At 36.4% G+C, this 26938-nt stretch overlaps 4 protein-coding genes across 8 annotated transcripts; 2 read left to right on the top strand and 2 right to left on the bottom strand.

The window, feature by feature from the left end:
* The first annotated feature begins 915 nt into the window (after positions 1 to 915).
* Positions 916 to 5335, top strand: LOC132175095 (uncharacterized). 3 transcript variants are annotated; one of them, XM_059586915.1, is made up of 10 exons: positions 916 to 1099; positions 1371 to 1396; positions 1549 to 1639; positions 1724 to 1933; positions 2925 to 3047; positions 3128 to 3185; positions 3329 to 3402; positions 3919 to 4007; positions 4095 to 4167; positions 5093 to 5335. In XM_059586915.1, the coding sequence occupies exons 1-9, from the start codon at positions 995 to 997 to the stop codon at positions 4162 to 4164; spliced, it is 846 nt and encodes a 281-aa protein (XP_059442898.1). In that variant the 5' UTR covers positions 916 to 994; the 3' UTR covers positions 4165 to 4167; positions 5093 to 5335. The 3 variants fall into 3 exon arrangements, with proteins under 3 accessions (XP_059442898.1, XP_059442897.1, XP_059442896.1); XM_059586914.1 differs by having other exon boundaries at positions 5050 to 5335; XM_059586913.1 differs by lacking the exon at positions 5093 to 5335 and having other exon boundaries at positions 4095 to 4376.
* Positions 5336 to 5965: 630 nt separating this feature from the next.
* LOC132173601 (elongator complex protein 3) lies at positions 5966 to 10515 on the bottom strand. Its single transcript, XM_059585135.1, has 9 exons — positions 9952 to 10515; positions 9172 to 9241; positions 8887 to 9059; positions 8182 to 8356; positions 7678 to 7844; positions 7244 to 7463; positions 7049 to 7153; positions 6518 to 6670; positions 5966 to 6245 (listed from the first exon to the last, which is right to left on the bottom strand). Exons 1-9 carry the CDS (start codon positions 10425 to 10427, stop codon positions 6087 to 6089), a joined length of 1698 nt encoding a protein of 565 aa, XP_059441118.1. The 5' UTR covers positions 10428 to 10515; the 3' UTR covers positions 5966 to 6086.
* A 176-nt stretch (positions 10516 to 10691) lies between these two features.
* Positions 10692 to 20287, top strand: LOC132173600 (uncharacterized). Of its 3 annotated transcripts, none has more exons than XM_059585133.1 (13): positions 10692 to 10995; positions 11439 to 11467; positions 11581 to 11683; positions 12297 to 12468; positions 13253 to 13426; positions 13679 to 13839; positions 15232 to 15508; positions 16537 to 16751; positions 16991 to 17077; positions 17171 to 17697; positions 17993 to 18762; positions 19074 to 19272; positions 19949 to 20287. In XM_059585133.1, the coding sequence occupies exons 1-13, from the start codon at positions 10827 to 10829 to the stop codon at positions 20114 to 20116; spliced, it is 3051 nt and encodes a 1016-aa protein (XP_059441116.1). In that variant the 5' UTR covers positions 10692 to 10826; the 3' UTR covers positions 20117 to 20287. The 3 variants fall into 3 exon arrangements, with proteins under 3 accessions (XP_059441116.1, XP_059441115.1, XP_059441117.1); XM_059585132.1 differs by having other exon boundaries at positions 10693 to 10995; positions 16979 to 17077; XM_059585134.1 differs by lacking the exons at positions 10692 to 10995; positions 11439 to 11467 and having other exon boundaries at positions 11594 to 11683; positions 12280 to 12468; positions 16979 to 17077.
* Positions 20288 to 20458: 171 nt separating this feature from the next.
* On the bottom strand, positions 20459 to 24438 carry LOC132174870 (probable ubiquitin-like-specific protease 2A). The gene is made up of 7 exons (XM_059586597.1): positions 24164 to 24438; positions 21896 to 22094; positions 21639 to 21806; positions 21375 to 21506; positions 21223 to 21304; positions 21009 to 21119; positions 20459 to 20917 (listed from the first exon to the last, which is right to left on the bottom strand). The coding sequence occupies exons 1-7, from the start codon at positions 24228 to 24230 to the stop codon at positions 20789 to 20791; spliced, it is 888 nt and encodes a 295-aa protein (XP_059442580.1). The 5' UTR covers positions 24231 to 24438; the 3' UTR covers positions 20459 to 20788.
* Positions 24439 to 26938: the final 2500 nt, after the last annotated feature.

Raw genomic sequence — 26938 nt, 5'->3', positions numbered from 1 at the left:
ATCCTTGTAGAGGGCTTGAGAGAAGATGCTCAGCTTAATTCATGGTGTACAGAAAATGATGGGAGGAGGCTTTCCCCTATGATCAGATCATGTGGCTGTGAATGATTTTCTCAAATTCAATTGAGGAAGAAGTATACAGCAGCAGCACAGCAAACCAGAAACCCATGAAAGAGCACAAAAGCAAAAGAGACAGGATATAACACCAGAAAACTTACAAGCAAAAGAAGCAACAACATTACAAATATGCATACCAATTAAGAGCCCAAACACCAGCAAACAAAATGCATTCTTCTGTGATGCGTTACCAAGCTTTGACCCAAAAAGAATAGCCAGCTTTCTCTAATTCCTTGCACTTTCTTTCAAGGGTTTGCCTTCCTTCCAACTAAACTATTATATTCTAGGTTGTTTAAGGTTGGTTGCCGGCCATCTCATCAACTGTCAAACTTAACCATAATAAAGTGCGCCAGAGAAAAAACTTCGGTCATTTGTTATTGTTGGAATATTAATTTAAATATTAATTCTATCATTTTTAAATTTTTTAGATAAATGATAATTTAATATATTATCATAGCAAATATTACGAGTTCGAATCAATTTGAACTCGTAACAAATTGATTCGAACATAATATAATATATTAATATGTTATAATTTAATATATTATCTCTGGAATTCCCACTTACCTACGCCAAATAAGTATTCTTTTTTTGATATAAAAATAAAAGAAAAAGAAAAAAAGATAAGTATTCTTTTAAATAAGACAATAAAATAATATTTGACTACCCAATTTGACACTTCCCTGTTTTTGCTGGTATTACAACATTCTCGATGGGTGCAGGAATATCCCTATCCTTCACTGGAGTGTAAAACTCCAAGCACCCAAACACACCCATATGAACTTCCAAGAAACCAAAACCAAATTCCCTCGAAAGCTTTTTTCTTTCCCAGGAAACATTTGCAGAAAGCCCACAAACTCTGATCAATCTTGGGAGAGAGATGCAGGAAGTTACAGCAATCGCTTCAATTCTTCTCTTGGTATCTCTTTTCCATCAAGAAATATCCCATGCTTCTTCAGCTTCACCTCTTACAGGGCGAAACCAGGTACTCTGACAAAGCTCAAACACATAGATATAGAAGTTAATCTACAAGGAATTGAACTACTCTAGTGAACCAAAAAAAGGGATTTTGGTTTGTTGGGTAGCTTCGATTTCATATTTTGAATAATGGGTTTCATTGTGATTTTGGTAAGTGAACGCAATAGCTGTTGTGTAATGGATTTGGTACTTGATTTATGGTGTTAAAAAAACATAAGATATATAGAATGACTGTTCTAGAGAGATAGAAATTTTATATTTATTATTTTGTGGTGCAGGGTTTTGAAGGATCTGCAGCTACAAGGTAATACTGCTTTCTTAGTCAGATTAGTCACATAACTTAGCATTTGGGTTCATTATCATTGTGGGATTTCAGTATTGAATTTGAGTAAGATAGCTGTCTACTTGAATGCTTAATCAAGTAGGATCATGAAAGCGTTATGTTTTCTATGTTAGAACTCTTAAGCAAGAGCAAGAACAAGAGCAAGCTCATGAGGTACATTGTTCTAGAGAAAGGAGTAAGGCAGCTTGGGAAGTAATCGAGGAGGTATGCTTTTCTTAGTGTTACTAGACTGTATCCTGTGAAATTGTGGATTTGGATAACATCCATGACTTTGCACACGTTGTGTAGTATTTGATGCCGTTTGTGGAACGAGAAGACTATAAGATTTCAAGTAGGTGTAGACTTCATCCTGACAATGATCTGTTCAGGGATCAGGAGCAGCACAAGATTCACCTGGATGTAAACGAATGGCGGTGTGGATACTGTAAGAAAAGCTTCCGTGCTGAAAAATTTCTTGATCAGCATTTTGACAACAGACACTACAATCTACTGAATGTTGTATGTGGACCTTGGTTCCTTGTCTTTATATGTTTTGGAGCATTAATTTGCTAATACAAGTTGCAATATTCAAATTTCCGCCATGTGAAGAATGTTACGTTCGAATTGTCATTTCTCTATGACATACTGCCCTGGTTCTAATCTAATTTTAAATAAATGGAGGATTCATTGGCCATTGTAAATCATAAATTTTCATGTTGAGTTGACCATGCCCTTTACTTTTATCTACTAATTTATGTTTTTCTCTTCCTTACTATCTCCATGATTTAGCATTATATTTATTTTGAAATAAAATTCGAAGAAAAGCACTACAGATTTAGCTTTACTTGGATAAACCTATTTATTTCATTGGTTATAGAATTATTATTTTTTAATTCTTTGAAAAAGTTATGGTACAACTCCCTATAACTTATAAGGTTTATTTTCATGATATAGACTACATAATGCTGGTAGTTCATAATATCTGGTTGAGTTTGCATGGCTCGTGCTCAACTTTAAATTTACTTATATGAGGTGATTTGTTTGAAATATCATGATTTATTATTTAAATCAATAAGTTTTTTTAAATGTACTTCATGCCTAGTACTGCACTAAAGATTGAATTTCTAATATTTTTTTCACAGGATATTGTTCTATAAAGTGTGTACTATAGCATCAAGAAATATTTTCTTTCTCAAGCAAAAAATAGAAATAAACCTAAATGTAAAAACATTTTGTATGAAGGGTATGTGCTTATTATTCTACAATGGTGGAAATTGCACATTGCATTTGTAGTTGCTTTTGATTCTGTAAGATTGCCTCCAGTTCACGTCAAACTAGCCAGATGAAACTTCCATGCCTTTTAGATTTCAAGATGTGATAATGAATTCATGAATTCTGTTCTCAAGAAATTGTCTAATAACTAATTTTTTCATTTAATATTTAAAAATTATGGTATTTTCATTAAAAAAAATTGTATTAACATTACGAAACAAACTTTTAATGAATGCAGAGTCGCAGCAAGTGCTTGGCTGATTTATGTGGAGCATTGCATTGTGACATCATGATGAATACCAAGTCACCCAAAACCAAGTGCAATCCTGCTGCTGCTGCAAGAAATCGTCACTTATGTGAGGTTGTTTATGGGAGATATAATTGCTTGCATTCATAATTTTATTATATTTTGCTTCTTATATTTATTAATATTCCATGCAGAGTCTTGCAGATAGTTGTTTTCCTGTTAACCACGGTCCCTCAGCTGGCATTCTTCATGGTATTCTTTTGTATTTTCAAGAAGACAATCTGTCTTGTTTCTGTAACTTTTATGTTTATTGACGTTACTATTATAATTTTCCTTTTCTTAAAGGCCATTTCTTGTTACTAATATCTTTTGTTGACATTCTGATATACTGGTAGATTTTTTTTTGCGCCAATTTTGTGATGCTCACACCTGCTCAGGAAAACGAAAACCTTTTTCTAAGGGAGGCAAGGTAAGGCTTTCATTCTCTTACTGCAGTAGTTTGGATTTTAGGGTAGAGCTCTGTTTGTGCTTAATCATTTATGTTGGTCAAACTTGTCAAAAAAATTTATGTTGGTCAATATTATTACAGAACATGGGAGTTTCCATTTTCCTGCTCGCATAGATGCTTTGCCAGTAGCTTTTCTGTCATGCCTTCCAGAAAGCTCATGGAGAAAAGATTTTACTTGCTTAAGTCATGATGCTTTTCTGGATGGCTTGTTCTTTCAAGCAGTCTAAAGTAGTCTTTAAGGTCATATTATTCATCAAAAAAAAAAAAAGTTTATTCACAAAAAGGACTTTTTTCTGTGCTAGAAGGTTCACAATTTCAGGCAATAGATTTCTCTCTCTCTCTCTCTCTCTTAGACGCGCACACACACAAATCCATACATCAGAAAGACAATCTAGGCATCCTTTGGAATATTGAATGTTATTTTTTAAAATATTTTCTTCATATTTGATGCCACTATCCCATTTTTCATCTATGCAGAAGCAAACAAGTGTATTCTACCTGGCTATTTCAATACTGACTTTGATGCTGCTCCCTATTTTTTATCTACTTGTTTATTTGCACCAAAGGTACTCATTTTCAGCCTTTTCAATTTGCTATTTGAGAAGCCTATGCAATGATTTTTTAATAATTTTTTTGTTTTTTGTATTTTGCAGTGAAATTAGGAAGAAAACGCAAGAGCTTAAGCGCATCCCAAAAGTTGGAGGGAAAACAAAACCCTCGTAGCTGGTAACCTATTCCCATACCTCATATAAAATGAGAAACTTCATGAATAGATTGCTGAGGTTGACAAAATGTAGTATATCCTTGGATTTTTAAGTCAAGCTTGAAGGTAATGACCTTGGGGATCATAACAGTGTTACTTTAGTTTTCAGTTGTTGGTATAATGGTTCAAAGAGTCACCAGAAAGGTTAATGAAAATTTCAATTAAAAGGTGACATTTTTGTAGCATTTTGAATTAAAAAAATAAAAAATAAAAAATAAAAAATAGATATTAATGAGGATTGATTGTGTACAAATTTGTTGAGAATATCAGGAAATTATTGTTGTACCTTAATGCTGGTATATCTTTGTAATTCTCTATAATTTGCGGTGGTGTTTCACCCTAATAAACATCATAGCCGTCTAACAACCTTTATTAAAGCATAAATTTGCTCCGTTTTTTAACTTTTTTTAGAAAGTGTTTTCTGGTTTTTGTTTGAAAATGTGTTCTGATATGACATAAAGATGAAAGTAGTTTTGAATGTTTTATGCTTTGGGCTGTTTGTTAATGTTTTTGTTTTGAAAACATAAAACAAATGTTAACTATCAAAGCCAGAACTTGTTTCAATGTATAGTGATATCATGCTTCCCTTAAGAGCATTATGACAATGTAGTGGCTGCTATTGAAAACATGGGCTGCTTTGAACGACTAGGGTGAGTTTATGAGTTATGGTTTCTGACCGAGTGCCCTATCCTTTAGGGCAACTTGGGTGCCAATTTATTAAAGCCAGAGCACTCAATATGCATATTTTCCTCCGAATGAGTTGATTGTGTTGCCTAATACATAGTGTCGTTTATCTATAGCAGTGGATGTTGCATGGGTTCATCTTTATTGTTCTTTTGTGGCAGCTTAGGCTGTTGCAATCATCAAGTAATTAAGGTGAACATGCAGGATAATCGCGAGATGTATTGTATGTTTCAACTCTCTCGCCCGATTGATTTCTTTGTAAATCTGTATCTTGTCACGAAAAGCATACGGAACGGCAGGACTGACATTGGATATGTTTGAAGGAACCTGCAAGCCAACCTTGCTAGGGTTCCATTTGCTGGTGTAAACTTTTCTTTCCCCAATAAGGATCCAATTGTTGATGGAACAGCAAAGATATATGAGATTTTTTGTTTTATCCTTTTTTTTTTTTTCTTTTTTTTTTTCCTTTCTATACTGGTTTGGAACTTTTTTCCAATGAACCCCTTTATTGGTGCTTGTTATGCCTTAAAGCGGAGGATCTCGATTCCTATTGTACTCCTCCATTTGATAGGGATGGGTTCCTCTACAATCCTCTGCCCCAAAAACAAAGGTTAGGATAACTGTAGAGCAGAGGGGGCTCTTTGTCTGAGTAGGGGCCTGCCTGAGCAACAAAGCAAGCCTGCCATTCGGAGATACGAGATTTCTTCATCTCTGGCCATTTTTGACTTTTCCGGCCGACTTTGCCAAGGATAGGACAGACATAGACTCCTTCAGAGCTTTTGACTTCGGCAAAAAGAAAACGTGGAATCATGGTTTCCAACTCTCCCATGCATGAAGAGTGCTACACATCCCAAATTTTCTTCCCAAATAACGTGTCATTATCTCATGAGATTTATTATTTTAGAAAGTATGTCACCAACTCATGTAATTGTGACACATCATTTGAAAAGAAAATTTGAGATGTTTAGCATTTTCCTTACGCTTAAGTTGGCGTGGTCATTCCCCTTTTCCCTAATAAAAAATAAAATAATAAAATAAAAATGTTGGCATGGTTACCGACCGTGGTCACTTTCAGAATATTGAAAGATAAATGACAGCATTGAGGGAGACTTGAGTATTGCAAAAAAAAATCCTTAAATCAATACTTATTTCCAACCATATGCATACAAAACTGTGTTATATCATAGGCTAGAACTGGTCAGGCAAGACATTTCACCATGTAAGGCCCTTCAAGCTCATACCCCAATTTCCGGTAGTAATGGCGGGTTCCTACGCCTGAAATGACAGCTATTTTTGTTGATCTATGCTCCCTGCGTGCAATCTGCTCTGCCTCCTCCATCAAAAGTGTACCATATCCCTGTGGGGATCACAAAGGGAATGAAAATTCGGAGACCAGAAAAATTTTAAAAAAAATATATCAAGTTTAGGCACTGCACCAAGGCAAGGCAGATATAGCATACAAATTTGTCCATGTTCGAAGATTTTGAAGCATTAAATTTTATTGGCATCAAGCCAAGGTTGTAAACTAAACAGTTACTTTACATGAGCCATTTTCATTGCCAATAAATTCAACTAAATGGTCTTATTTAAATTAGTAATAATTAATGAACAAGCTTTACTATATATTACCTGGTGTTGTAACTTGTCAGCATCCCGCCCATGAACTGGAACAGCAGTACCATAAACATGGAGTTCACGGATAATAGAACATTTCCCCATGAGTTCTGGGCAAGTGGTGTTCCTGCCACATTTTCGCAACCGCAGCAACCCAACAAGAATATCCTGGTGTCCAAACAGACAGTGAAAAATAAAGTTAAGTCCAACTAAAAGAATGAAAACAAGGGAACAATATATCTCTGCAAGCACAAGCTGCTTCAACAAGATCATATTAAGTAGCAACTGTTATGGGATGCTCAATTTATCTAGATTTGACTAACGTAAATGACAGAAATGTGTCAAATTCACTTATAGCTGCCAATGCAAAGAACAAATAAATCATTCTAGACAGCACCACAATCACTAAGAAGTTTAAATTCATATCCTGGCAACTAGTCGTATTTGCATGTGACGAGCATAGAATGGCATTCATATTAGTATTCAATAAGGGAAATGTTTTGCATACATCCAACCTGAGCAAAAAGAGAGGGACATTCCAAATACCTGGCGTGTATCTTCGTATGAGAGAAATGTTTCCCAACCTTCATTTGCCATATAATCACGACGAACAAGTTCAACTTCTTCTGGCTTTATCTTGTGGTGAATATCCTAAATTCATCACACGTTTTACAATTATTTTAAGTTTTTGCAGTTTATAGCACATAACAATTATGTATAAGCATGGTTTTGTCCATTTACCTGGATTCCAGCTTCTCGAGTTCGAACATCACGGCATTTCAAACCCAAGTCTTCCATCCTAGCTAACGCTAGCTCCCGAAGATTTCCTTTCTCAACCCCAGAGGTAACCAGAGGCATGGGGATATCCCGCTGAACTCTATAAACACGTGTCCATGGGGGTACCATGGCTAGGATCCTCGCTACAATGTCCACAAGTTGCTCGGGAGGATAATTTCTATACCTGCAATTGGAGTTCTATAAGTAGAATTTCCCAACGTACACCAAGCACAACACAACTAAAAGTTTATGCAACAGGAATCTTTCTATTTAAGTATTTGAGTTGAGGTATGGATTTTACATTCCCATATCCATATGGCCTGTATCTAAATCATCCCACCCAAAAAGGAGGGTCTGGGGGGGAGAAAATCCAATACGTAATAATGACAACGTCATACCTGCCAGTTTTCCAAAGCTCATAAAGACCGGTTCCACGAATCACAAGCGTAGGATAAATTTTAAGCCCATCAGCTCTGAATAAGGGGCTCTCAAAGAACTCCCGGAAACTTTCCATGTCTCTCTCAACACCCACATTTGGAAGGTCAGGCATCATGTGTGCAACAACCTACAAAAAGGTATGAAAGTTACAAGGGAGAAAAAATCATGAAAAGAAAGGCTGGTTACTCTGAAAATGTATGATTAACTTGGTATCTTATTCTATAAGGTTCCAATTGAAGCAAGGAAAACAATTTTCAAGAGAAAGAGATGATATGAAATTGGCTCCATACAGCAGCAAGAATGGTGACAAATATGCCTCCTGGAGCACTAGATAAAAAAATGATAAATATTTTTCACATTGTAACGAGAAAGAGAATAACATTTTTTTCTGAAAATATGTCCAAGAAGAAAAATTTCAGTTGCTGAAAATATAGTATCTGAACATAAGATCATTTATAGCACACCTTGAAACCAGCGTCCTTTGCCAAGCAAAAACAATCAGCCACGGCAGCTACAGTATGTCCCCTATTTGTGTCACGAGCGACATCCTCATATGTGCTTTGGACTCCAATCTCCAAGCGCGTACAACCATATAAAAGCATTTGCCGCAAGTGAGGTCCAAGGCAATAATCTGGCCTCCTGATAGATTTAACAGGTGCGGAAGACAATCATTTACTTTCATCAAGGAAATTAGACATTCCAAGCTTCTTTGAAATAAAATCAAATTTTTTGTTGTTATGATTACTATGATACATGAGCATTCCCACGTAAAATAAAAATCTGAACAAGAATATGCAAACTAATTCCTCAAACATCTTTAGTATGTCTGACAACTGTCTTTCCTATTCTGTTTTACCATGCATGCATACTTATCAAGAGGTATATCTCTAATGAACACCAAACCCGCCTTAATGGAAAGAAAGACTACTCATCATACCTAGTTCTTTTTTTTTTTTTTTTTAATTTATTTATTTATTTTAGTTTTATTTCAATAAATACTCATCCTCATTGTATCCAGTTGCCAGGGAGAACAACTAATACAATTATATATTTTCAATTAAGAAAATCAGTTGGGAGTGAATGAAAAGTTGAACATGAGTAAAACATTTTCAGCATTGGAGCAATGAAACCATGTATTTAAATGCCAAAAATCTCATATTGTAACTTACGTTTCGATGGTCATGCCAATACACTTTGTGGCACCATGCTCAGAGTATGCAACTGCCTCTTCAACATTGGCGGAAGTGTGTCCTGATAAAGCATCATGTAGATTGCGTATAAAGTAATCACGGTAATCTGCTGGCAGTGACATGAACGTGCCGCCCATCAAGATGAATTCAACCTGAAAGCATATAGCAATTATAAATAAGAAGATCAAAGTATGCTTACGAATTATCATTGCCTTTGACCTATTAAACATGAACACGTAAATTTAAAACTAGTACAGGCCAAACCTTATCTACACTGTGACCCAATCGCTTTAGCTGATCTATTCTGCTCCTAGCCTGGACATATGGGTTGTATCTGGAACCACAAAGGTTGCAAGGAGAACTCAATAATTATTCCAAGATGTATTAACTCCCAAATATAATAAACAAGAATATCACAAAGTACTAAACAACGTCAACTGCAAATACATGTTAACCATAACTGAATTTTGATTCAGCCTAACTCTAACCGGATTTCCCGCCAGCGTGTTCCAGAACCTCAGCTGTTACAACAAAATTCAGGTCATTGACTATTACTTTTCCAATATTCCCATTGATCGTACCTCATAATAGTTTCTATTTAAGGTTTTGCATATCGTATAGTGATTCTACAAGTCACTAGCAACAATAAACCATATGCATGCGTAAAGCCATCAATTCAGCAGTTACACACCTTCATATACTCGTAACAAATCCAATACTGGTACTGCGGATTCAAAAACCATTGGGTGCAAGTGTACCTTAGTACTCAAGAAATCTAATACAAGCATTGCTTACAATTATATCTTTATACTATCCAGCGAAAATTCAATGCTCAACTTTCTTACTAAATTAGTTTTTTCCCATTACTCAACATTTTACTCGGAAACTACTACTCAATAATCCGAAATTTCCCTTCAAAAAGTGCTACTTTCAACAATATATCCACACAAAACACAAACAATACCCAACAAAACCCATAAAAGTTCCAATATTTCCAAATTAAACAAAAACCCCAAAACAAAGAAAAGCGAAATGAAACCCTACCTTGCCCTAATCGCACGCATACTAGTGGGCTCGTAGCCAGTGTACGACTGAGTACTGTACTCGAAGTCGGAGTCCGGCCCGCCGGGGCAGTACACGCAGATGTTCCCGGTGGTGGCAATGTGGGGGCACCGATGGGGCTTCGACATGACTGCCACGACGGCGATTCCCGAGGCGGTGCGGACCGGCTTGGCCCGGAGCTTGGGGAGCAGGGACTCGCGGTCCGAGTCGGGCAGCGCGGCGATCATCTCCACGAGCTTCGGGGCGCGCGAGAGGCCATACTTGCGGCACGCGGAGGACTTGAGCGCATTGAGGTCCACGTTCTGGCCCTTGCGCGAGAGGTCCACCATGGAGTTCACGATCTCGGCAATGGCCCGGACCCGTGCCTCCTCTTCGGTCAGCCCGTGGGCTTCGAATCCGCCCCGACCCGGTCGGGGCTGCTTTCTGGTGAGCTCGACGGCTACCGCCGCGGTCGCCATAGCTCTCGAGGGACAGAGAAAGGGTAGAAAGAAAAGCACGAAGATACGAAGCCCGGCGCTGAGACAATGACGATTGAGGCTTACGCGAAACTGGGATCAGTAAACGCACCGTTTCTTTAAAAGTTTTCACATAGACTTATCTGATTTTATTGCGGCGAAAAGAGTCGTCCGTAGCTGAAAGTGGCGTCCTAACAGTAATAGATTACTTGCATAAAGCCTTAATAGAGTCGCTGTTATTCTCACAACTCTAAACGCATCGTTTGTTGCAAGACACCATTTTGATTCTGAAAACGACAACGTCGTCGTTCACCGTCTAGCTCGGAGTCTTCTCGGCGCCAATCACCGAAACATTACTTCAACAAGCGTGCACTGCGCAGCGAAAGAGAACCTGAATCGGTCATGGAGGACGCTTCGAAGAGAAAGAGAGAACTTGAAGCCGCAGTGCTCGACAAGGTCGGGGAGGTAATCTCAGCCATAAAGAATGCCAAGCGCGTCGACCAAGTCATTTGCGCGCTACACTCCCTCGCGGTCCTTCTCTTCCCTCTCGACTATCCCTCTCTTCTCGCAGGTCAGTACCGAGCTCTCAGCTCTCCGCTTTCGGCTTCCTCATATTGCTCGTTTGTTTGGTTGCTCGGAAAATTTTGGAAAAGAAAGAAACTAACCCAAATTTTTTATTTCTCGTTGCTTTTACCGAGTCCGGAAAACTGGATAAGGAAACGTGTTTTGCATTTCCTTGGAAACAGAACCGAGTAAAATGTTTTTATTTTGTTTGTTTAAGTGGAAAATGGAATCAGGAGCTGAGATATGTTAAGATTGGTGGATGGATAAGCAATATTATTGAGAAATTTATATTAACCGTGAACCAGAACAACGCGAAAAAAAAAAGCCTATCCTTTTCATGAGCAAGCTAGTGAATGGTCGATGATTTAATGTTTACTTTGATTTTGTATCATTTTGCTTTTTGTTTAATTCTTGCAAAATTGACTAATTATGTATGTGCTGGAATTGCAGGTAGTATTGATCAGCGGCATAGAGACCAGGTCTGTGCAATTTGTTTCATGGAACTTTCAAAAAGTTGTGGATTGTGATCATGTTCTTGAAAGTTCCAATTTTTCAGTTCTTTTTTTTGCACTTTTTTCCTGGAAGTGTACAGGTCCTTAGTGCCACCGTCCCTTCAGAAGAAGAGAGGAAGGAGTGGTGGCAGGCATTCTACCGAGGTGCAGCGTATCCAACATTAGCTCGGGTTCTATTACATGGTAATGTGATTGCTTCATATTTATATTGTCTTGTGCTTATATCATGATCAGGAAGTAATTGGATGGTGTGTTTGTCTATCTATGGTTTTACAAGCTCATCTGTTTGCACATATACTAGTTGCAGAAATTAAAGCCTATGAAATTAGGATTAAAGGAATCCATGTCAATTTGGCTGCAAAACAGATATATGGGAACAAATGGAAGATTTAGCCTTAAAAAAAATTGCGATATGGCAAAGCATTGGCCAAGAAGAAAAGAATAACTGGAAATATTTTTGGGAAATCAGCTTATCTGATTTTTGAGTTTTCAGGCTTCTGATTCTAGCCATAAGTTTTAGAACTTTTAGACAAGTTGGCAAAGAAGTTACTTATAGATTCATAAATTGCAAAGAGTGTCTTCCTTAGACAAGGTCATGAGTTAGATGGTTTCTTTAACCTAAATATTCTAATTGATGGTCGATTTCCTAGAATTTAAAAGTATTAAGTATGTGACTTCTCCACTCATGCTTGAGAAGGATTTAGCATTTGTTTTTTCTATTCCAGTCCTGTATTTTCCTTGTCTTTTGACAGTCTTTATGTCCACTATTTCTTATACAGATTGCTGTTGCATGCAGATCTTGCTTCTAATTGGCTAGCTTGTTTCCCCCTTTCAGCACGTATGCATGTCTATGATGTTTTCTTTGTTAATGGGCTTGTCACTGAGGTTGTTCAGACCTTGGTTCCTTGTCTACAACAGAATGCAAGTGATGGTCTTGATGTTAACTATGTCCACTCTAACACTGAAAGGTATGAGGTCAACACTTGCGTATATGCACAGCTGTTAAAGCTGCGGTCTGTTTTCCCCTTTCTAATTCCATTGTTTTTCAGACACCTTTGTGTAGCTCAAGTTGTACATAATTGATTAGAAAATGGATCAATATAGATGACTATTTTCTTCCCAGACTTTTAGTGATGGTCGCAAAGCAATATGAAGGTGGTAGAAGAATCCTCAGTTTTTGTTGGTCCTCAACATTTATTGTTGCGATGGTCCATTAGTAGAACATTGATATTGATTTTTATAATCTACACTTTGAAGTTGTATATCATGCAGTTTTAGCTGTGCATTTACTGTTGTTGGAGGTTTCAATCCACTTGCAAATAGAAAATGATGGTCATCTTAAGAACTTGATATAGGTTTAGTGTGTTGATTGAGCTCCATTGTGTGAATTTTGTAGGACCTATGACTACCAGTTTTTTATCTGGTGCAAGCACCTTTTTTTATGTTATGCATATATTTCTCTATGTTTTGAACTTCTAATATATATATATATATATATATATATATATATATATATCATATTTCTCTATGTTTTGAGGATATGTTCTTGGTTCATTGGATAAATGCCCTGATATAATAGTTGCTGTGGTACATTTGAATTCCATGTATGCATTGTAAAAGTCCAATAGTTGCACCAGATGAAAGAATTGTCTAATGACTGCTTTGTATGTTCAGTTGGTCTTGTGTCCTAACATGCAAGACATCATAACAAACTAATAGATTACCTGTTTACATTTTGTATGATTATGACAGATTAATTGCACTCTGCTTGCTGGAAAATGATGGGGTACTCCAAATAGCTAGAGAATTTTGCCACTCAGAAGATTCTATAGAACGGTTTAAACCAGCTGTATCCAGGATGGCACAGTTAGTTGCATCTATTCCTGATAAAGCACGATTGAGAGCCCCAATTTCACTTTCATCACAGTATCCTTATTTCTCTTTTGCTATATATCACTTGGGTTCATGTATAAGTAATATACATGCATGAATGCATTTGTGCTTTCTCCAGTTTACATTAAAATTATTCATGTTCCAGAGTGTTTATTATTCACTTTTTAGTTTGCACTAGTCTGATTTTGGAAAAGATTAGCTATTTAATATCCCTACTTAATTTGCATCAAACTTTTGTCCCGTTGCCATTTTGTTAATTGTTTATACTTAACAAGAATATTGCAGTTTGTTCTTCAAGCAGATTACCATTCAACTTCTTTTGCTAGCAGAAGAAAGGGATGCCAATGTATTAGATAAAGAACCTTTTTTCAATAAAAGTGAAATGGGTGCTGCCTTGCTATTTGTTGGGGAAACATTTTCTCGTATTTGTCGACGTGGATCTGCAGGTAACTGATATTTTAAGTGCTAAAATTTTGATATATTTGTGTGCGCGCTGCTTCTCAAAAAGTTATTTTGCCCTGATGAAGCAACTGTTTTCTTGAACAAAAATAGTTGGGGTTTTAAAACTCTTCTTTTTTTTTTGAATTTCAATTCAATGTGGACCTTCTTGTTTCACAGTGATTCTGGTGTGACCCCTGTAGTTGCGGGGGGACACTAGGACACTATCTTAAGAGAGAGAGAGAGAGAGATGGCATCTTGCCGGGTGTACAAATAACTACTCAACCATTTGTAAATTGTGCTGAAGATTCTCTAATTGCTTTATTTAAATCTTTGAGTGCTTAAGAAAAAATAATATGTACCAACTCCTTAAGGGAAAGGTTGAGTGTTGGTGAACCTTTACCTGTATGACACACGTAGTATGATATCATGTGTTGTGATTTATGTGAGACAATGAAAATGTTTTTACATATGAGAGAGAGAGAGAGAGAGATGGCATCTTGCCGGGTGTACAAATAACTACTCAACCATTTGTAAATTGTGCTGAAGATTCTCTATTTGCTTTATTTAAATCTTTGAGTGCTTAAGAAAAAATAATATGTACCAACTCCTTAAGGGAAAGGTTGAGAGTTGGTGTGAACCTTTACCTGTATGACACATGTAGTATGATATCATGTGTTGTGATTTATGTGAGACAATGAAAATGTTTTTACATACGAGTGACATTTTAAATTTTTCTGTTTTCTGACATATTGTATTTCGTGTAATGATTGGGTCCTAATAACAAATGGTAACAAGTAATGGAATAGTATTCCGTTTTATAATGATTGGGCCCTAATAACAAATGGTAACAAGTAATGGAATAGTATTCCGTTTTATAATCATGGGCTAAACAGTTTCACTAATTTTATTTTCCTAAAACTATAAGTTTTGTTAACATTTAGACCTACTTAATCTGATTCTTACCTGATAATGGAATCTCAATTTTGCGTTAGTGTAACTGATTGAAACACATGGCCAAGTGGTTACTGGAAGAAATTTGGATGTTGGTGTTCCTAAGGACAATCTATAGCATTTAGGCCTGTCCATATGCACTTGCTTATTTTAATGCAAGAAACTCTCCAAAAAGGTTTAAGTAATACATGCTAAGAAAGACCTGAACCCTATTAACTCTTTTGGTAGTCTGTCGTAGGTTGGTCCTAGGTAGTAATTGCCTCTCAGTCTCGCTGGCTGCTCCTACTAGCTAACTTGAGGGGTTGTCCTACGTTAAAATCATTGCTGTTTTTGGTATTTTGTTTTGGCTTTTGGATCTAAGATTCTCCAATAATTGCTTCTTCCATCCTGCCAAGCCAGATGGATTAAAATTGCAACTAAAGTGTTTGAACTTTCTTTTACTGCAGATGTGCTTTTAAGTGAAATAACCCCACGGGTTCTCGGGCATGTTCGGAGCTTCTTATCATCAAATGTTGATTCAGTTGTTGCCGATGTATTCGATTCAGATACTGGTTCCCAGTTTTGGTTGAAGATGATTGAAGCAATCAAAGATCCCTATGCTGTGGAAAGAATGTCTGAGCTGCTTCTGCATCGTTTAGCAGCTGAACATGCAAGTGATGTTGAAGCTTACTGGACTCTTTGGCTATTGTTTCATCGAACTTTTAAACATCAGACATCAGTGAGGTTAGTGAGCACACTTCCTAGTTAATTTCTTTAGTCAAGTAGAGCTGGTACTGCCAGTGCTTCTCTCTCTCTCTCTCTCTCTCTCTGTTGCATAGAGAATATTGTGAATTTGAAGAGTGAAAATCGATTTTTCATATTGGCACGTGCAATAATTTCATTGCGGTATGAAGAACTTGCATTTATCATTACTAGTTCTGATACGCTGAAATACAGGCCAGAGATAATTAGATACGACCATAAAAAAGTTTCCTCCTTGTTTTTATTTTTGGCATGTGAAAGAATGTTTTGTAAATCAAGAGTATTGTTTTAAAATTCTCAAAGTATTGATTTCAATATTAAGAAAAAGCTCTATCTTCTTCTCCAAATTTTGGTCCTTTGACAACATGGCTTGGTTTCAATCTTATTATTCATAGACATCAATATGAGTTTGCCTTGTGATATGGATGCAGGTTTTTTATTTCAATAATTGAACCAGGACGTCGGGTCATGTTAACTCTCAAAAATTTGGCAACAGCTACATGGACATATGTATATGATTTTTAGGTTTCATTGCATTCAACGCACATGCAAATGTACAGCTTTTGTTTAGGTTCTCGATGACACAACCATTAAATGCGAGTTAATAACTGAAGTAACTTGTATATTTTGTTCCACAACAGTAAAGACATAAAATTGTTGTGCACATTTTGAAGTTAATAAAGGTGGGCTTATTTAAGTGGTCAAATGGTGTCGGACATAGGTGGACGCTAGTATACTCATATGTATATAATAATAACATAATACTATTATATTAATACATATGTATACACGACTAAAATATGTTAGGGTATATATACTAACTATACTTTATATAGTTATACACATGCACCAACATATATGTTAATGGATGCTAATATGTTAATATTTATGTTGTAATGCAAATACATGTGTGTGACTGTGTGAGTATATATATGTTAGTTGCAGAATAAAATATATAGTAATTTATGCAATTTTTTTTAGTGTTAATATTCATATTTCTTCTTTCTCAGGTCCATGTTTGTTGACAAATTTTTACTCTGGAAAACATTTCCTATTTGTTGCCTGCGATGGATCCTTCAATTTGCTGTTCTTGAATGCCCACCAGATGCTAATTTGCTCACAAAAGGTCCTAATAACCGTGGTCTTTTAGACACCGTGCAGCATCTGCTAGCAGTCTGGTCTAAAAGCGAGTTTGTGCAATCAGCCTCAATGGAGCAGCAAACTTGTATCCTTTGTCACTCCTTTACCCTTCTCACTCAAAAGTTCACTTTTCTTTCAGTAAAATTTCTGTAACAGAACAAGTTGTAGAAGCTTCAACATTAATCAGAAAGAACTGGATATCGCATGTTAATTTAGTTTTATTCTTCTGTGTCGAGCCTGTTGCATTACAGAAATCTTCATTCTTTTATTACACATTCTCTTCAAATTCGGGTTCCCCTTAATTTATTTTAGATGTATCTGCAGCTGTGGGCCTTTCCCTGGAGAAGATGTCTAAAGAGGAATTGGATGAGACTAGAGATGTGATGTCCTTGCTTCTTCAAGGAGTTAGCTGTATAGATGCTTGTTCCTCATTCTATTGGTAGTGTATCCTGCAATGTAACTGGCTAGTATTCCTCTTTTATTTCTTTTTTTTATTGCTGGCAGGTAGGTTGGAGAGCCCTCATCATTTGGTTCGGAAAATGGCTAGCAGTGTTGCTTTTGTGTTCTCTAAAGTAATTGACCCGAAAAATCCACTATACCTTGATGATAGCTGCAGTGGTGACATTATTGACTGGGAGTTTGGGTTGACTACCCCTGAAAAAGGGAATCTGGATACTTCAAATTGCAAAGAAAAAGATGTTCGCGAAAGTGAAACATTAAGCTTGGAGCTGGAAAGAAACTCCAATTATGCGGCCAATAATGGGTTAAGCAACAATGTGAAGAGAAAAAACAAGAAATTATCTGAATTTAAGTTTATTGATCCAGATGAGATCATTGATCCAGCAACACTAAACATTGAACCAGTGTCTGACAAAGAAGATGATGATAATGCAAGTGTGAATTCTGATTCCTCGAGTGACTCATCTTTACAGCCATATGACTTATCAGATGATGACACAGATTTGAAAAGAAAGATTTGCCAGTTGGTTGATGTAGTTGGGGCACTACGGAAATCTGATGATGCTGATGGGGTAAGTCTTAAGTTCATCAGTAATTTTTTTCTCAAAAGATTCTTCTGAGAGCAAACTTTATCAATTGTGGCATCTGATGCATCCACATTTCGTTGCATTTTGTGAGATCTCTTCTGGTAAAATTTCACACAAGCTAATAATGCCTCATCCATTCTGTAAGAGATGTCAGTAGAGTTACTTTACTAAGTGGTTGCAATTACCTAGTGTTGTAGGTTTTGGTGATGTTTCAACCTATTACTTGAAGGTGAAGGAATATGTCTTCTAAATTGATTGTTGCTCCTTTTTTATATTGCAGGTGGAGAGGGCTCTTGATGTTGCTGAAAAGCTTGTGCGAGCATCACCTGATGAACTTAGGCAAGTAGCTAGTGATCTTGCTAGAACTCTCGTACAGGTTCGTTGCTCTGATTTAGCTGTTGAAGGTGAGGAAGAATCAGCCGAAGACAAGAGGCAGAGAGCGTTGGTTGCCTTGCTTGTCACATGTCCATTCGAGTCTTTGGATACTCTAAACAAACTACTATATTCACCAAATGTAGATATCAGCCAGCGCATTATGATACTTGATGTCATGACAAATGCAGCTCAGGAGCTTGCTGATGCTAAAATTATGAAATCTAAACATCAGAAAGGGCCCCTCCTATCAAGCATTTCGGAAAGTCAACCATGGTTCTTGCCTAGTAGCACAGGGCCTTCTGGAGCTGGTTCCTGGAAAGAGATCTCAGAAACAGGAACTTTACTGAACTGGTCAAGTCGTTATGAGAGGGAACTTCCCCCAAAACCCAGTCAGATCAGGAGAGGGAAGACACGTCGATGGAGCCTAAGATCATCAAATATGCTAGAAAACCAGATGGAATGGTCCCATAACAAGTTTCCCATGTATGCAGCAGCCTTTATGCTACCCGCCATGCAGGGCTTTGATAAGAAAAGGCATGGTGTTGACTTGCTTGGCAGGGATTTTATTGTCCTGGGGAAACTCATCCATATGCTTGGTGTTTGTATGAAATGTGCAGCCATGCACCCAGAAGCATCTGCGTTGGCTCCCCCTCTTCTAGATTTGTTAAGATCCAGGTAATGAACTAAAAAATCAGTTCTTTAATATGTTGATAAGATGTGAGACCCTAGAGATAGACCTCATAGGAGACGGTATGTATATAATGGCAGGCTAGAAATGTCTATTTGACCCGGCGCTCAAACATACAAGTTTGTGTGTTTAAAGAAGTGACAATTGGGTGGTTGAATGGTGGCTTACTGTGATTATTTCATGGATATATGTATACCTTTTTCTTTTCTTTTTTTTTTGGTGCATCTCATTTTGCCTGTTTAATTATTCTGGAAAGCATTTGTTTATGTCCCTGAACTCAAGATGTCAACTTGTGCAGGGAGATATCCCATCACAAGGAAGCGTATGTCAGACGAGCTGCTCTCTTTGCTGCCTCATGCATATTGGTGGCACTTCATCCTTCTTATGTACTATCTTCCTTGATAGAAGGAAATCTTGAAGTTTCTATAGGGCTTGAATGGGTTCGTACATGGGCCCTTCATGTAGCTGAGTCAGACACAGATAGAGACTGCTATACGGTAAGAATTTGTGCCTGCATTTTTCATCTTCACCTTCTCTTTCTGCATGGATATATCTGCCTTTTTGTTAAACTTGTAGATGTTTCTGGAGCTATTTAATTAGTAAAATAATAAGGAATATGCTAAAATGAATATTGTGAAAATGGACTTGCAAAATCGTTTCTTCACTATTAACTTCATTGGAGAGCTCTAAAAGGTGGTGGTGGTGCAATGTCTAGAAGATTCATAGACTACTATTATTACTTTTTTTAAAAATGCACTCCCTTGCCTGCTATTTAAAATGCAGATTTTTCTACATTTTTAAATGCACTTTTTTAAAAAATACACTCCCAAACTATACATTTTTTGCGATCTAGTTTAAAATTACACTTTTCTTATGCAAATTACAGTGCCTAACACACTCATTGATTTCATCACAAGAAATGCTACGGTTCTTTATGGTGTTCCCCTGATCTTATATAGATATTATTTTCTAAACAAAAAAATATGAGGGACCAGTGTGGTAGGTATTTTTCTGCTTTTTTTGAAAACAATATCCATGTATGATAAAAAAAACGCCAAAAGAAACCATAGCATTCCTCTTTCATCACTCCCCTTCTCTGATTTTATTGATTTCATCAACAATGAAATTGCTTGAAAATTTACCCACATGACCCATTTTGTATTTCTATCTTAGATGGCTGTGACATGTCTCCAACTCCATTCTGAGATGGCACTCCAAGCTGCCCGAACGCTAGAATCAACAGAAACTACTTTCAAGGCGAAGGGCGTTGGTCTTCCTTCCGATCTGTCCAAGGGGACAATTAAAATCCCCCACTCAATCATAGAATACAAATTTTGTTGATCAGACAATGTAAGCTCTTGTGTACACAAATTTTAGGCTCTTTTAACATTTTCTCTCTTGGGGCATGCAATAGGCCTTGCTGCACATGCATAATCGTCTTGAAGAGCAGTTGGTCTTGAACTGAGAATGTATTATTGAACTAGTCTGAAATGAAATTTTCTTGAAGCTCTAGATTATCTTGACTTGAACATATTGTATTTCATCACTCTAGTCTTTCAAATTGTTCTAGAAGTTATTAACATCTTTTTTCTAACTCTGCAATGAGGGCATCCTAATATAGTAATATGTACTATTTCGTGTAGATCAAAACACTTAAAATAGAGAGAATTCATTCACATTAGATTTTACATATTCAATAATAAATATATTTTTATGAGGTGAATGTGTTGTCATGTCATTTAAAATTTTTAAATAACGTGATCTTACATAGATGCAATCAGATAAAATCTTGACCTGAAAGGATCCTATTCATAACCTACATGTATACCTCGTTGACATGGCACAGGAAGTAAATCCGTGGACACACAAGCCAATTTCCTCATGCACCACTAAAACTAAACCTATCATGCTATCTACAAAGGGCTAGCAAAACCTCAACTCATCAAGCCATCTGCAATCGAATTTAGGGTCAACAGAAAGTCATTTCATCTAACAAAGCTTAGCTTGTAAACATCACGTTTTCTTTTTCAAGATCCCAAGTCTCCCAGAAGTTCTCCAAGCCTTTAGGGGTAAACCATTCAAGGTGCCAAGTTTCTCGCAGAAGCTCTCCAAGCCTTTAGGGGTAAACCAATTTTCGTTCATCTGCAGCATATTACAGAAAGGTATTTATTCCATCACTAAATATATGTTCAGGTGCTTCATACAATAAACATGACAGCCAGCATAAACTTACAAAGTAAGGATAATCCTCAACCCTAAAATCCTCCGGAGCGCCTTCCACGAACAATTTACTAAAGTAAAGAACAAATCTGCCGCATTCCTCATTATTTGTCTGTTGAGGAACCTGAACAAAAAAAAAAAAAACCACTTTTTCCCAGGATGCAAATACAAGTGAAAATACAATAGCACTAAAGTGGAAATGAATCAAGAGCATATATTGTGGTCACCTTAGGCACCAGGAGAGGAATTCGATGGATAAAGTCCTCATTCTCAGGCCTGCCCTCTGCTTTATAAATGTCCAACACAAACCTGAAAGAGACCAAAAAATCAATAAACTACCACACTGAAACAAGGAGGCAGAGTTTGTTTAGATGCGTACTTTCTTATATCTGGTTCAACTTGCCTTGGATTTCCCATTTGGAGCGAATCTAGCAATAACATGCATGGTGTTCTGGTTTTTGATTGCAAGCTCTCACCAAAGTGGCAGAAGATCAAGAGGCTCCAGTGATGCCTAAAGAAATGGTATTTCAAACAATAAAATCCAATCCAATCTATATGCCAAAGAAACAAGACAACAAAATAAAATCCCATGCATTTGCAATAAAAATAATGCTTAGCGACCAAGTTAATGGAAAGAACTTACCAGCAAATAATAGGAACCAAAACATATTTCTTTGAAAAAATGTGCTTCTTCTTAATCCATGTTAGCACCTTGGCTTTATAGGGTTGTCTCCTATACAAGTAAAACCATAAGCAGTCAAGGTACGTAAAGGAGGTCCTCTTATCTTCAGAAAAGCTTCCCCATAATTTCCTACACATGTCAAACAATTTTATTCAGAAAACAAGGAAAAACATTGAGACCATCGTTCCCACACCATATTAATTGAGATTATGACTCACTCAAAGTGACATCCAAAAGCTCCACTATCTAGCTTCTTTTGCTTAGAAATAGCATACTTAATGTTAGCTCTCCTCTTTGATCGTTGACCGCGAGGAAAAAAGGGAGTTAAAGTCCTTGTTAATGCAAAGCTCCTCCTTAGATCTTCAGCTTCTTGTTCACCCGTCCTTTTGCAAGCAGACAAGGACACTACAACATTCTCTGAAATTTGATTACCCAAAAACTGTCAGAGCGATAAAAGCTCCTCCATCAGAACTTCATTATTCATCACACCATACAAATCCTCAACAAGTATGACCAAAATGCAAAAGCATCAGCTAAAATCCATGGAGACTAAATACACATCTTCTGTTACAATTAAAGCATCCACTAATGATAAAAAAATAAAAAAATAAACAAAAAAAGACCAAAACCCAGTATCTCCGGGTAGACAAAGGCCTCAATGCATGGCTCATCACAAAGAACAACATTTGAAAAGTTCACAATAACAAAAGCTATGAAGAATTCTGAATCAGTAGAAACAAAGAGGTTTTAGAAAAATTACATTCAAAACTTTGTTCAGTTGGGATTTTTTTTTTTTTTTTTTTTCCTTATGCACACCAGAGACTCAGAAAACACACTCCTGTAACGTAAAGTTACAATATCAAACAAAATAAACATGAGTTAATGACAAGGCATGCCACTTTCTTATGCTGTAATTCATACATTGAGCAAGCACACTAACTCTTAACACTAAGCTGAAAGCATTTCTCCAAATCAATGTAATTGCACAAACGATACATTAACAAACTACTTTCTCTTCAATTCCACCTAAAAGAATTATTGATCACACATATTCAAACTACATGTAGTTGAAGTCCATACATTATTACAGTCCACAATCTTTGCCACCTTATTCTGTAGCAAAATGATCATCATCCTTAATCAAACTCTCTATCCTTTTAACCATAAAAACACATCGGACTTTGATCGTCCCATGGAAAGTGGCTGACTCTACCTTCCTTAACTTAGCATCTGAAAGGTACATATCCCCACAGCCCATAACAGATATCAAGTACAGTTCAAGCCATTGTCGCATTTGATGGTATCAGATCAGTTTTTGCACTTCACAAGAGTTACAAAAGCAAATTCCAAATCAAACCATGCCAAAGGCTGCCATTTTATGCAATTTCCCTTTGGAAAAATACAAATTATAATGAAACAAATAGTACCCAGATCACAAAGTGGCTGTTAATTTCCATCAAGTTATGGTATGCTATTTTGCATCGCTTTGGCCTTTCTTGGGTTATGCCAAGTAGTGTGGGGGATGTGTTTGCTTGTTGGTGGACGGGAGGTAGTTCTTGGAGAGTTGGAGTGCTATTGTGTGGAAAATGGTTCCTCTTTGCCTTTTGTGGTGCCTATGGAGGGAAAGAAATGTGAGATGCTTTGAGGGTCTTGAGAAGACTTTGGAGGAGCTCAAGTCCTTTTTCTTCTTTACTCTTTTCACTCGGACAGCTGCTTATTTAGCTCCTTTAGTGATTAGTTTTTCCGATTTCCTTGTTCTCTTTTCTTCTTCTAGTTGAGTGTTCTCTTGTATATTTCCTGTGTACAAGGGTTGTGCCCTTTTGCGCTTTTTGGTATATACAATATTACTTATAAAAAAATAAAAAAATTCCATCAACACCAAAACTCACTGATATCTTTAGTATCAGTTTGGTTTAATACTTTCAAAATCTGCAGTTTGAAAAAATAGCAATTTCAAAAAGCAACTAATGAAAATGGAATTAACCATTCGATCTTTAAAATCATGCGTTTTTAGAAAACGCACCCGTTTGAAAACATGAATTTTTTTCACCTTTTCAAACCGTCATTTTTTTCAAATTAACTCCCAAACAGACAATTTCAGCGATTTTGTTTACAAAAGCACATTTGGCCTGCAAAATCGCGGGGGCCAATGTCACTCTTAATTTGCAAGCAAACTCAACTAAAACAGCTCAAAACCCCAATTCATTGAAAAGAAAAATGCAAACCAAGTCACTGGACCACCATCAGACTGGAATGTTTGAGCAATAATACAAACATTTCGCAAATGCGGCAATTCTCCTCCACCATTAAAAAAAATTAACATTAAAAGTTAATACTTTGTTCGGTTAATTACAAATAAAAAATGTTTTCTTTTTTGAACTTTCTAACGTCTTCTCAGAAACCAAACAATTACCTAAGAACATATGGATATAATATAACAAGAACAAAAAAGCAAAGTGATCGAACGGCGGAGTATGATTATTTACCAGAAGCGGACGTATCGCCGTCGATTGAGATAATCTCCGGGACGAGCTTTCTCTTTCCCTTCCTCATCGATAGTTCGAGGCTTAGTGAGAGAGTTTCGCCGTAGAAGTGATTCGGTGCAAGTTTGACCGTGAGGATCTCTTTCCCTTCCTCATCGATAGTTCGAGGCTTAGTGAGAGAGTTTCGCCGTAGAAGTGACTCGGTGCAAGTTTGACTGTGTGGAAGAATCTGGACCGTCGAATCTGGCTTTGAAAACCTAATTGCAAGGCCGGTTTTATAAAATAAAATGACAAGCCTTCAACTTAAAAACCTTCAATAAACTTTCGGTTGCAATTAAACTTTAATTTGAATTAATTAAATTACCATTAAACTTTCAACTATCATCTAATTCTAAATGACCTACTTGTATTTTATTTATCTTCTATTAAAAATAATGTGGTTATTCAAATCATTCTTAGTTCAAAACTTAATAATAATCAATTACAAGTCTAATAGTAATTTTAATAGTTACATCATTCTTAGTAAAACACAAATAAGCCTATTAAATCATTTAAATCTCTCATTCAAATTTAGTTGACAATACTTATAAAGACCAAAATATCTCTAATTTTTTATTTTATTTTTTAATTTTTTAATCATGCCAGACCCACGCTGGGTCCCGGCTGGGTCAGTAGATCCACGGCCGGGTCTGGCCGGAATCCAGTCACGGCCAAACCCAATGCTAAGCCTCAGTCGGGACCCAACGTGGGTCTACTGCTACCGAAATACCCATAAACCAGACCCTTTTCCGGTCTTGTTAGAAGGATGATGAGGAGCTAATCTCCCTCTTCTCGAAAGAACAGCAAAACGAACTCTATGGAAACATCAAGACGGATCCGTATTTAGCTGGGGCTAGCAGGGAGGCGGTGGAGTGGATGCTGAAGGTTAATGCCCATTACTCTTTCTCTGCTCTCACGGCGGTTCTCGTTGTTAACTACCTCGCTAGGTTCCTTTTCGGCTTCTGAGATGAGCAAGGGAAGCCATGGATGACCCAGCTAGCTGCTGTGGCTTGTCTCTCTCGCTGCCAAGGTCGAAGAGACCCACGCTAGCCAAACCCAAGGCCAGCGTGGGTCTGGCCTGACCCACGGGTCACAAGTCCTGAACCCTTGTTTGTTTTTTTTTTTTTTTTTTTGGAATTAAGGGTACGTTTAAAATTTTATAAAAAAATCATGAGTATAAACGTCAATGTCTCACTTTTAATATTTAAAATTTGAAGGGAGGGTTTAAATTGACTGCAATTAAAAGTTCAAGAATTCAAATTAAGGAGGTTTTAAAGTTTGGGTGGCTTGTCAAGTCGCATAGTAATTCAGGTGTTTAAAGTAAAATTACTCAAAATTAAAAAAAAAAATTATATGAAAAACTTCACAAAACCCCCTTAAACTTTCCCTTATTTTGACACTAGTATCAAAAGTTTAAAAACTCTCAATTAATAATATCAAACTTTCATTTATTTTAATTACCCAATTCGTTTCGAATTTTTCGTTAAATTTTGTCAAAATTCACAACCTACCCCATTTAAAAAAAAAAAAATGTTGCAATTTTTTATATATATAAAAAAAATTAAAAAAAAAAAAAAAAAAAAAAAAACATCTGAATTTTCACAATTTTATTTATTTATTTTATTAATAAAAATAAATATTTTAAAAATTTTGACCAAATTTAAATGAAAATTTTAACGAAATTAGATAATTAAAATAAATTAAAAATTGGATATCCTCAATTTCGAACTTCAAAGATACTTTAAAAAGGCATGAAAGTTGAATGAAGTTCTCAAAAAATAAATCATAAATGCAGAGCTGTACTCTTTTACGACTTCTTTTAGTTACATCATCATTTTATCCTCTTTTATTTTCAAAATTAATGTGGGGTGATTTTTCAAGCATATGAATATTTTGGGTAAACTTCAGTAAGCTTTCTTTAACTTTTAATCGATTTGACAAACACTTCTTGAATTATCAAAACTCTCACTTAGGCCTCCTAAAATTTGGTTTACTCTCACTTTGGACCATTATGTTAGTTTTTAACGTTAAAGTCAAACAGTTTGGCTTTTTTATACTCATTTTATTCTAAACCAAAATTACGTTGTTTTAGACTCCAAAACTACATCACCACCCAACCCAAAACGACATTATTTTGAGCATAATATTTTTTTTAAAAAAAAAAAAACAAAACAAAAAACAAAAAAACAAAATCAGGGTGGCTCCAGCCACCACCTAGCCAGTCTGGGGGTGGTCCGGCCACCCCCACCAAAAGGCCAAAAAAAGAAAAAAAAAAAAAAAAAGAGGTGGGATCGCGCTTTGGGTGGTCGACGACTCTTTAATATTGCTAGTGGTTGAACCACCCCCAGATCGTTATTGCTGGTGATTGGAGCCACCCCCCGATTTCGGGTTTTTTTTTTTTTAAATATTTTGCTTTTTTTTTTTTTAAAGTAATAATAATAATAATAATAATAATAATACATAAAACAACGTCGTTTTGGGCTGAGTAGGTGTTGTAGTTTTATGGCACAAAACGATGTAGTTTTAGGGTGAAGGTAAAATTGGCATAAAAAGTTAAACTATTTGACTTTAACGTTAAAAACTAACAAAAAAATGTCCAAAGTGAGAGCAAACCAAAGTTCAGGGAGCCTAAGTGAGAGTTTTGAAAATTCAGGGAGTGTTTGATAAATCAGCTGAAACTTCTGGGGGCTTAGTGAAGTTTCCCCTAATATTTTTCATCTCTTTTATTCAAAATAATAC

Source organism: Corylus avellana, chromosome ca3 (genome assembly GCF_901000735.1).
Source record: "Corylus avellana chromosome ca3, CavTom2PMs-1.0".
NCBI lineage: Eukaryota > Viridiplantae > Streptophyta > Magnoliopsida > Fagales > Betulaceae > Corylus > Corylus avellana.
The sequence above is the reverse complement of the archived record's forward strand: the minus strand, read 5'-3'. Positions and strand labels throughout refer to the sequence as shown.

Bases quoted from the DNA above. Each gene is read 5' to 3' on its own strand.
- LOC132175095 (XM_059586915.1), top strand. From the start codon at position 995: ATGCAGGAAGTTACAGCAATCGCTTCAATTCTTCTCTTGGTATCTCTT. The intron at 1,934-2,924 runs GTATGTGGACCT...TAATGAATGCAG, and splicing joins ACTACAATCTACTGAATGTT to AGTCGCAGCAAGTGCTTGGC. The intron at 3,186-3,328 runs GTATTCTTTTGT...ATATACTGGTAG, and splicing joins CTCAGCTGGCATTCTTCATG to ATTTTTTTTTGCGCCAATTT.
- LOC132173601 (XM_059585135.1), bottom strand. From the start codon at position 10,427: ATGGCGACCGCGGCGGTAGCCGTCGAGCTCACCAGAAAGCAGCCCCGA. The intron at 9,242-9,951 runs GTAGGGTTTCAT...TTGTGGTTCCAG, and splicing joins ATGCGTGCGATTAGGGCAAG to ATACAACCCATATGTCCAGG. The intron at 8,357-8,886 runs GTAAGTTACAAT...TAAATCTATCAG, and splicing joins ATTGGCATGACCATCGAAAC to GAGGCCAGATTATTGCCTTG.
- LOC132173600 (XM_059585132.1), top strand. From the start codon at position 10,827: ATGGAGGACGCTTCGAAGAGAAAGAGAGAACTTGAAGCCGCAGTGCTC. The intron at 17,698-17,992 runs GTAAGTCTTAAG...TTTATATTGCAG, and splicing joins AATCTGATGATGCTGATGGG to GTGGAGAGGGCTCTTGATGT. The intron at 18,763-19,073 runs GTAATGAACTAA...CAACTTGTGCAG, and splicing joins CTAGATTTGTTAAGATCCAG to GGAGATATCCCATCACAAGG.
- LOC132174870 (XM_059586597.1), bottom strand. From the start codon at position 24,230: ATGAGGAAGGGAAAGAGAAAGCTCGTCCCGGAGATTATCTCAATCGAC. The intron at 21,507-21,638 runs GTAAGTTCTTTC...CCATTTCTTTAG, and splicing joins TTGGTTCCTATTATTTGCTG to GCATCACTGGAGCCTCTTGA. The intron at 21,120-21,222 runs GTGACCACAATA...TTTTTTGTTCAG, and splicing joins TTCCTCTCCTGGTGCCTAAG to GTTCCTCAACAGACAAATAA.